Below are 10,799 nucleotides of genomic sequence, written 5' to 3' on the forward strand. Positions count from 1 at the left end.
AGAGAGAGAGAGAGAGAGAGAGAGAGAGAGAGATACATTTGAGTAAAGAGCCCTCATCAGACATCCTCAGGGGTTGCACATCTTACCAAGTATCATCAGCTCTGAACTTCCTCCCAGCGATCCCTTGAGATTATAATCCATCGTCTCCAAGGGTCACTTGGAAGATGTGGCCAGTTGTTGCAATCACAGCTGAAGCCAACATGGGTGGGTGATCGAGCAGGAGAGAAAAGTACTTGTGGGGTGTGGCAAAGAGAATTCTGGAGTTTGACAGACCAAGGTTTGCCTCACACAGTAGCAGCTGTTGGTTAGCACTTCAAGTCTTTAGGTTTGCCCTTTACAGACAGTATCAGCATTAAGAGCCTACTGAGCCGGGCGGTGGTGGCACACACCTTTAATCCCAGCACTTGGGAGGCAGAGGCAGGCAGATCTCTAAGAGTTCAAGGCCAGCCTGATCTACAGAGTGAGTTCCAGGACAGCCAGGGCTACACAGAGAAACCCTGTCTCAAAAAAAAAAAACAAAAAAACAAAAAAATCAAAACAGTAATAACCCAAACAAACAAAAGAGAGCCGAGGCTCAGACCACAGGGTCCTGTGTGACACTGGACAAATGGTTGTCTCCTTGTACATCCGTGTCCTTGGGTCCGGTAAAATGTAAATTATGTTCCGTATATCATAGCTTTACTTGGATATTAAGCAAATGAATATACAAAACTCATAGACCACTCCCTAGATGAATGAATAAAGGATTACAAAGGGACCAAAAGGGATGTCACCTCTCACATCAGTGTAAACCCATAGATATAAGGCTGTACTGAACATGCTACGTTTCTATTATGGTCCAGTTCAAAATATGTTTAAATTTCTCTCTTGATTTCTTCTTTGACCCACTGAATATTAATGAGGGTGTTATTTAGTTCCCAAAGATTTGGGGACCATCCAGCTATCTTTGCTATTTATTATTTCTATGATAAAATATTCGGTACAGTTTGAATCCTCTCAAATGTGTTGAAACTCGTTTTATGGCCCAGAAAGCAATCTATCTTGGTAAATGCTCCATTTGCATTTGAAAAGAATATGCTGTTATTTGGTGCTGCGTGCTGTGAATGTTAGTCAGCTGGGGTGGGGATGGTAGTCAAGTGGCCTGTGTCCTTCCTGATTCTCTGCCCCGCTCAGTCAGCTGTTAACTCCGAGCTGAGAAAATCTCCAGCTACAGTGTTCTTTCCCTCCCCCGCCCCCTCTTTACCATCACCTGATGCTGACTTCAAGGTCCTAGAGAGCCACAGACAAGAAAAATGAACTTTTTTTTTTGAGGTGTTAGACTTTGTAGACTTTGAACCCCAGACTGCACAGAACAGGCAAGCCTGCCACGAGCTACATTCTTGGCTTAAAATGAACTTCTTTGTCTCTGTCTTCTTCTTCTTTTTTTTTTTGTTTTTTGTTTTGTTTTGTTTTGTTTTTTTGAGACAGGGTTTCTTTGTGTAGCCCTGGCTGTCCTGGAACTCACTCTGTGAGTTTCGAACTCAGAAATCCGCCTGCCTCTGCCTCCCAAGTACTGGGATTAAAGGCATGCGCCACCACGCCCGGCTCCTTCTTCTGATAATTTAGCTTCCTTTGATTACTATTAGTTTGATATTTCCCTTTCTATCCATTTCTGTTTACTTCTTGGGGATCTTTGTATTTAAAATGGCTTTTTCTTTTTCTTCCTTCCTTTCTTTCTTTTTTTTTTTTTTTTTTTTTTGTGTGTGTGTGTGTGTGTGTGGTAATGGGGATCAAACCTAGGGTCTTGTGTGTGCTGAGGAAGAGGAAGCACTATATCACAGAACTGTATCTGTGGACACTAACATACGTCTATTTTAATCTTTTCTTTTCAAATATTTATTTGTTTGTTTTACATATATGAGTACACTGTAGCTGTGCAGATGGTTGTGAGCCACCATGTGGTTGCTGGGATTTGAACTCAGGATCTTTGGAAGAGCAGTCAGTGCTCTTACCTGCTGAGCCATCTCACCAGCCCTCTTTTCATCTTTTAAAACATTTTATTTATTTTAGGTGGGAGGGGCATGTGTGCCTAGCAGAGGACAAGTTTTAGCAGCTAATTATTTCCTTTCACCATGGGGGTCCTGCGGGGTTGAATGCAGGTTACCAGGCTTGGCAGTGAGTGTGGCCGCCCCACCCCTCCTTGCTCAGACAGGGTTACTCTGTGTAGCTCTGGCTGGCCTGGAACTCACTGCAGAGCAGGTTGGCCTCGAACTCAAGAGCTTTGATTGCCTCTGCCTTCTGAATGCTGGGATTAAGGGCGTGCACCACCACCACTCAGTGGCAAACGCCTTTACAAACTGAAGCTTCTTAAAGCCAGCAGAGAGCTGAGCCTCCCTTTTATTCATTTTTTAAAGATTTATTTATTTATATATGTAAGTACACTGTAGCTGTCTTCAGACACTCCAGAAGAGGGAGTCAGTTCTTGTTACGGATGGTTGTGAGCCACCATGTGGTTGCTGGGATTTGAACTCAGGACCTTTGGAAGAGCAGTCGGGTGCTCTTACCCACTGAGCCATCTCGCCAGCCCCCTTTTATTCATTTTTAAATTCAGTCTGACAATCTCTGCCTTTCCCAAGATGTCTAAAATGTTTGCATGTAGTATGTTTAAGCATGTAGTATGTTTAAGATTGAAATCTACTGTCTTTCCGGCTCTTTTCTGCTTCTTCTGTCCGGCCTCTTTTGCTTGACCCTGCCTTTTGAATGATCTTATATGATTTGAATGATCTTATATGATTTTTGAATGATCTTATATGATTTCCTCTGATTGTCTCGTTGACTCTTTGCTGCTTCTATGTCTTGTTAGCGCTTGTCTCATGACCGTGACATGACTGTGACACGTCTGTAGCTTCTGTCAGCTGCTGTCACACACTGAATCACACACAGCAGACTTTACTTCTTTCCTCCAAGGCGTGACACTATGTTCTCACACGTGCTAAAAACTTAGCAACATGTGGCCATTAGTATCGCTTCAGTCACTTACTTTTAAGATGTACGTAATGAATAAAAAAAGTTCCGTTAATTCACACGATTACCATTTCTTACAATCTCTGTTCCCTTGTGTGATCCATCCAGACTTAGATCCAGTATCATTTTCTTCTTCCTGGAGGACTTCTATCAAGCTTTTTGTATTTCACTTTTAAAATGTAATTTATTTTTTATGACGTATATGCGAGTGTGTGTCTGTTTGAGTGGTGGTGTCCAAGTGCCAGTGGAGACCTGAAGAAGGCACTGGATGCCCTGGAGCTGGAGTTAGAGGTGGTTCTGAGCAGTCTGGTGAAGGTAACTGCAAGAGCTGTTATGGTCCTAACTGCTGAGACATCTGTCCAGTCCCTGGTGACAAGTTCTCTCAGCTTTTCTGTGGCTGAATACTTTCATCTTCCTTTGTAAAAGATTTACTTTTAATTTACATATCTAAGTATGCGAGTGTGTATACATCCGTGCATGCCAGTGCCCATGGAGGTGAGGGCTGGAGTTACAGGCAGGCGTGAGCCTTCTGAAAGAGATGCAAGTGCTCTTATCCACTGAGCCATCTCAGCCTCTCAGCTTCCTTTGGAAAAGAAAATTTCTGCATACACGTGGCAGTTTGGATATGAAGTAGCCTCCCACAAACTCATAGCATCCCTTGCTGGTACCACAGTTGAGAAAGATTATGGAACCTTTAGAGACCTTTAGGAGTACATGGTCCCCTACTGGTAGCAGGGTTGGGAAAGATGATAGAACGTTTCGGAAGTAGGGCCTGGCTGGAGGAAGTATGTCACTGGTGGGACAGACCCTGGGATACAGGATTGCCCTACTTCCTGCCTGATGTCTTTCCTTTCCGACCCACTGGGGTGTGAGGAGAACCCCGGGCATGTCTTGGTTGCATGTCTGCTGTGCCTTCCCCACTAAGATGGGCCATCTCACACTGGGACAGAAAACGGACTTTCCCCGAGGTTACTTCAGCCAAGTGGTCTGATCACAGCATTAAAAATTAGTCAGCACAATATGGAATTCCAAGTGAAGGGTTTGTGTTTATGTGTCCTTTGTACATGTGGAGGTCAGAGGGCAACCTCCGGGAGTTGGTTCTCTCCTTCCACCAGGGATTAAACTCAGGCCATCCAGCCTTGAACCACTGAGCCATCCCACTGGCCCTCCTTCAGTCGTGTGTGTATAGTGGGAGTGTCTATGAGAGTGCATACAGGCGTGTATGTACATGTAGCATGCACGTGGAAGCCAGAGGTCAACATCAGGTGTCTGTTTCTATTGTTCGGCATCCTGCATCCTAGTTTTTGAGATGAGCTCTCTCCCTGAACCTGGAGCTCACCAGATTGCTTTTGACTGGCTGGCTACCAGACCCCAGGAATCCTCCCGTTTCCACAGCGCCAGTGTTGAGATTATGGGTATGCTGACGCAAGCACGCGTGCATGTTTGTGTATGTGAATGTGGGCGTACACGTGTCACATGTGGAAGTCACAGGACAATCTCAGTTACCGTCCCCCTTGTTTGCTCGAGGGACTCTGGTTTACCCATGAGCATGCCAAACTAGCTGTCCCTTGCTTGGTTTCTAGTTCCATCTGTTTGGGTGTAACACCTCTCCTTCGTTCTTTGATTGCCTCTATCCTTGATAGTGAGGTCCATTTCCTGGGGTGGGAGGGAGGGTGGTCATCAAATAGATGCAGTTTACTTTTTATGTTTGATCTACTAGTCTATGTCTTTTTTATTGGAAAATTGATGTCCTTGCGCTCCAGAGTTACTATGACGGGTGGACACCAGTTCCTGTGTTGCTGTTGGTTTTCGTCGTGTTTGGTGTTTGCCCGTTCCTCTTGGGCTTAGTCGCTGTTCTAGCATCTCTAGCATGGTTTAGTTTTTTTGTGTGTGTGTGGCTCCCTAGATGTGTTTACCTTTTTTAAAAAAGGGGGGGCATGCATCTACTTTACATGCATGTATGTGTACAGTATGTATGCCTGTCAGATCCCCAGGATCTGGAGGAGTTACAGTTGTGAGCCACCTTGTGGGTGCTTGGAATCAAACGGATTATCTGCTAGAGCAACACGTGCTCTCAACTGTAGAGCCACCTCCCCAGCACCGTGTTTGCCTTTCTCCTCTGGCCAAAGGAGTCTTCCAAGGATGGGTTAGTGTTCACGAACTCCCATAGTTTGTTTTCATCATGAAAAATGATTTCTTTCTCCTTACTGTTATTGTCTCTCAGAACTTAAAATAGAGACTCCCCCTGGCTGTACCACCCAAGTAGGAAGTGTGAGCCATCAAGTCTGGCTGTCTTAGTTAGGGTTTCCATTGCTATGATGAGACACCACGACCAAGGCAACTCTTATAAAGGGCAACATTTAATTAGGGCTGGCTTACAGATCCAGAGGTTTAGTCCTTTATCATCATAGCAGAAAACATGGCAGCATGCAGGCAGACACAGTGCTGGATGGGTTGAGATTTATGCATCTTCAAAGGCAACCAGGAGAGCCTGATATCCTCAGCTAAGAGGACGCTCTCTTCTGCAATGGGTGGAGCCTGAACACTGGAGGAGAACTCCAAAGTTTACCCCCACTGTGACCCCCACACTTCCTCTAACAAGGCCACACTTCCTAACCATGGGCCAAGCATATTCAAACCACCACACTGGCCCACCTTGTTTTCTGAGGCAGAGTTTCTTACTAAAGCATAGAGCTTGCCAAGTAGGCTGGGCTTCGTGGCCCACAAGCCCTGAGGCTCTGTCTCTCCCTCCCTCCCCAGGGCTGGGTTACTAAGTACAAGCCACCATGTCCAACTATTTACATGGGTCTTTGGGGGATCAAACTCAGCTTTGAACATGCTAGGCAAGCACTCTACCAACTAGGTTACATCTCCAGCTCCAAATATGATCTATTAATAGAAAGAAGGGAGTTTTGAATCAAATAGAACTGTGTTCAAATTAAGAGTCTGTCTTTTAGAAGGCAATTTAAATTCTCTGGTCTTAATCTTATCTCTCTTACATAAGCTCATTTCTTTATCTAGATGTAATGACATAAAGGTATAACCATCTGCCAGTGAGGGCAGTTTATGGAAGCTACCTTCTTCTTCTTCTTCTTCCTCTCCCTCCTTTTCCCTACTCCTCTTCGCCACTGGCTCTGTAGACTTGGCTAGCCTAGAAGGCTGGCCTCAAAGTCATAGAGACTCCTCCCGCATACCTCCCAAGTGCTGGGGTTACAGTACAGCCCCACACCTCCTCCTCACCTTCCTCCATGCACCAGATTTTAGGGAGGTATCTCTGGTGTTCCTCCACCATCCCATGCTACACGAGGCCCATTGGCATGTTCTTCTGTGTTTTCTCTTAATAGAAATATCTCCAAAGGAGAGATTTAAGGAAATCCAGATCAAATCCTATCCTCTGCAGGATTTCACTTATTTGAAACTTCTGCGTCTCCAGAAAGCCAGAGAGCAACAGGGAATAGACTTCCACGGCAAGATCAACAAAGTAGAAAATAGTCTCCCCAAGTTGCTGGGCCCAAAGATCAAGTAAGCTGAACTCTTAGCTGGTAGGATGGTGGGATGTGGGTGTGCAGGAGGCAGAGATGCTGGGGAGGGGCAGAGGTCAGAGGGTCAACCCTAGGTGCTGGGTGTTGGGCTAAGGCAGCCCAGGGAAGGCCCGAGTTTGGTATCCTGGCCTGCGTTCACTGCCCCTCATTCACACAGCTACTTAAAGGCATCAGCCATTCTTTTCCTTGGGGCCACACTATTGTGTTTAAGGACTTTTGAAAAGGAGGGAGGATCGTCTGATGGCTGAAGTTCTTGTTTGCTGGGCCCTTTGAACTCAGCTTCCTCAGGAGGCTGCCCACCTATGGGAGCAAGCTCAAGTATACAGGTAAGAGCTGGGCTTGCAGCCAGTCCAACTCAGCTTCAAATCCCAGTCTGGTCACTTGCTTTGGATCTGTGTCCCTCGTCAAGGGAGCTGAATTCTCTAAGCCTGTGCTTTGTAGTGAGTGGTTTCTGAGTCTCAGGGTCATTGGAAGTAGTTACACCAAGTATTACTAAGTCATACTTAATGCTGACAGAGTGCTTAGCACCAAGCACTAAGTTCCCTAAAGGTGCTGTGGTTATCACCCCCCATTTTTCAGGAGAGAAAACTTAGATTCACCAAAGGGTGAAGTTGCTCGTTCAAGGTTATGTAGACAGGAAGTGGTAAAGTCAGGATTCAAGCCTGAGCAACTGGTCAACCATCCTCCTTTTATCTGGTTTGAGTCTCACAACTGGCAAAGGACAGATCCACACTGAGACCTATGCTTTGGCTTTAACTTGAGGACCTGAAAAGCAGAAAAAGACCATAGCTGGGTTGCAGGAGCACCACCCACTTCCCCCCTCCCATTTGAAACTCATGTATGATAATATATCAAAGCTGGGTATGGTGGCAGAGACAGGTAGGTGGGTCTCTGACTTTGAGGCCAGCCTGGTCTACAGAGGGAGTTCCAGAAAGGCCAAAGAAAAACCCTATCAAAGAAAGAAAGAAAGAAAGAAAGAAAGAAAGAAAGAAAGAAAGAAAGAAGAAAGAAAGAAGGAGAAAGAAGAAGGAAGGGAGAAAGAAGAAGAAGAGAGAGAGAGAGAGAGAGAGAGAGAGAGAGGAGAAGAGAAAAAAAGGGAAGAAAAGAGAAGAGGTATTAGTTATTAGTACGGGGTCAGTGTCAATGTCCCTGTTTCTTTGGTGGCATTGTCATTTATCCACCAATACTTCCTGTCTGCTGGCCTCAATAAGAATGGCAACCCATGATTTCCAGGTTGTTTTTTATCTTATGGAGTATTCCTAGTTCCAACTTTCCCAAGGTGGAAATAAAACAAACCTGGTGTCTCTGGGGAGTCAGCGTGGGAGGGAGAAGGGACAACATGGACCCAGAAGTGAAAGACACAGGGACTGCTGTGTTCACACCTGACTTGTGCTCTTCTCAGAGGGGCAGGAATGAAGCCTGTCTCGTATATGAGCTGAGCTCCAGCTATGCCCAGTGGATCATTTCTTCTCTATTTCTAATCTCAACCGCCAAGCTACTCCCTCCTGCTGCCATAGACCAAAACCAAACACAGCACAACAGGATTGTGTGTGTAAAATTAACCCCACTTTGAACAAAGGCCAGGGTCTGTAGCCCAACCAGGGAAACTTGTCTTTATAAACAGAGAGGCCACCTCTACTCTGTGTTCCTGTCAAGAAGCCTCAACCTCGACTGCATCAGGGTGGTCACTTGGAACAGTCTGTTTTCGTAGGCAGGGAATTCCTTTCCCATAGGAGCTTTGAATGAAATAGACAGGAGCTCCAGCTAGGCAACGTGAACTTTATGCCTGGGCTTGTCCACCAGGCTGGCTCAGCACCACAGGGTCATCTGCTCTTCAGGAAGCATCTTCTGGTGAATAATGGCCCCTAATTCCTTTGTCTCCCAAGTCCAGTGCCTCTCACACATCTCTAATCCCAGACAGCAGCAGGCAGGCTCCTGCCTCAGGGTTTGAGTTTTCCCACCTTCTTTGGAGGTGCTAGTTCTCCAGGAGGGCTTTCAGCCACAGTAAGGCATGGCAGGCTGGCTGTAAAACAGTTCTGACAAGCCGTCTGTCACATTTCAGATCCAGGTATGGTCATCCAGTCAAATGTCCTATGATCAACACCAAGTTCGGTGAACTCCCCAAGGAGGCCGTAGTGGGGGTCTACATGAAGATCCACAAGATAGAGGAAGGAGATATTGTGGTGAGTGTACCCAGAGCTTTCTTCAGTCTGATACACAGCACAGATGGGCCGGGAATGTATTGCAGAAAGGCTTAGAAACACATCTTTCTAGACTTGATGATATAAGAAATAGTGTGAGGTTGTAGATGGCTTGGGGGGAGGGTATGTGTGTGTGAAAGTGCTTGTAGCTTAAGCCTGACAAACTGACTGAAGTCCCTGGAGCACACGGTGGAAGGAAAGAAAGAACTGACTCTTGAAAGTCATCCTCTCACCTCTACATGCACACACACACACACACACACACACTCACACACACACCACACACTCACAACACACACACACTCACACACCACACACACACACACACACACACNCACACACACACACACACACACACTCACATACACCACACACACACACACTCACACACACCGCACACTCACACACACCACACACTCATGCACACACACCACACACTCACACACACACTCACACACACCACACACACACACACACACACACACACACACACAAGTTTTAAAGAAAAGAATGAAATGGGGCTGAAGAGGTGGCCTAGTGGTTAAGAGCACTGACTGATCTTCTGGAGGCCCCAGGTTCAATTCCCAGCACCTTCATGGTGGCTCACAACTGTCTGTAGCTCAGTTCCAGGGGATCTGACACCCTCACACAGACAGACATACCTGTAGGCAAAATACCAGTGCGCATGAAACAAGAATAAATTAAAAGAGAAAAAAAGAAAATAAGAGAAGAAAAATAGTATTTCCTTTTGAGAGATAAGGCCTACAACTTTATGTGGTGGTGTACACCTTTAACCATAGCACTTGGGAGGCAAAGGGAGGCAGATCTTTCTGAGTTTGAGGCTGGCCTGGACTTAGTGAGTTCTAGGTCAACCAGGATTACATCGTCAAACCCTCTCTCCAAGGTAAAGAAAATAAAGACGTGATAAGGATGCATGGTTTGATGGAGTCTGGGGACTATCAGAGGAGAGGGAAAAGCTTTAAGAGACTTACAGAGCATGTTAATGTATTACAAGGAAGCAGAGGGGTGGGTAATTGGGGAAGAGAGGGAACCAGCTGGAGATGAGGAGGAGCCCCCCCCCCCGCCTCCGGAGGCAAGTCGGGGGAAGGGACCGAACAAAACTGATCCCTGCACATCCCTGCACATAGCTATGACAGTGCTATGGTGGCGGGGGACTGGGAGAGAGCTCAGCTGGCAAGATGTTAGGTATGTGAACACCCTGCAGCTAAGCCAGAGCCTGAGTGAGGAAACTGGGTGGAGAGGCTCTGAGAATCCAGAGACGGGTAGATCCTGGCCCAGCAGACTCCAGGCCAATGGGACCCCATGTCAAAAAACCAAACCAAACAAACAAACAAACAAAACACCCAGCGTGAATGGCTCCTGAAGAATGACGTCAGGCTTCTACAAAGCATGGACACACAAGAGCGTACGCCCACGCACAGAAAGATGCCATGACGAAACCCATTACTTTGTATACAGAGACCCTGTCACAGACGCAAACCAATTTGTAGGTGGGGCTGTCACCACTGCTCAGCGCTTGCAGGGCACTACAGTGAAGGATGGGGGATGGAAGCAGACTGGGGTGGGGGGAGAAATGGATGGGGGTGGAGGAAGCCAGAAGCTGGCTCATGCCTTAAGAGCTCTTGTGTTCTTGCAGAGAACCTGAGTTTGATTCCTAGCACCACTGGGTGATTCATAACCACCTGTTAACTCCAGCTCTGGGGATCTGATGCCCCCTTCTGACTTCCATGGGCACCTGCATACATGTGGCATTCACTCACTCAGGCACATAAATAAGAAATAATAATAGGCCGGGCCCGGCATGTGTGTACTTGTTTATTTAACAGAATCCTGGATGTCTGCCCTGTTTTAAGAACAGCATGAGGTGCCAGTGTGGGCAAGTAGACCACATGACCCAGTGAGGGACAAACGATAAACAGATGAGTTACACCGGACAGTGGTGGCGCACGCCTTTAATCCCAGCACTTGGGAGGCAGAGGCAGGTGGATTTCTGAGTTCAAGGCCAGCCTGGTCTACAGAGTGAGTTCCAGGA

General features: G+C 46.6%; 1 protein-coding gene across 2 annotated transcripts in view; it reads left to right on the forward strand.

The window, feature by feature from the left end:
* Positions 1–10,799, forward strand: part of Cnbd2 (cyclic nucleotide binding domain containing 2) — a 63,309-nt gene that overhangs the window by 46,079 nt on the left and 6,431 nt on the right. For both annotated transcript variants that reach the window (XM_021193389.2, XM_021193391.2), the window contains exons 10-11: positions 6,348–6,525; positions 8,608–8,728. In XM_021193389.2, coding sequence (XP_021049048.1) covers positions 6,348–6,525; positions 8,608–8,728 — 299 coding nt within the window. The remainder of the gene's footprint in view (positions 1–6,347; positions 6,526–8,607; positions 8,729–10,799) is intronic.

Source organism: Mus pahari, chromosome 3, assembly GCF_900095145.1.
Source record: "Mus pahari chromosome 3, PAHARI_EIJ_v1.1, whole genome shotgun sequence".
In the NCBI taxonomy this organism is placed as follows: domain Eukaryota; kingdom Metazoa; phylum Chordata; class Mammalia; order Rodentia; family Muridae; genus Mus; species Mus pahari.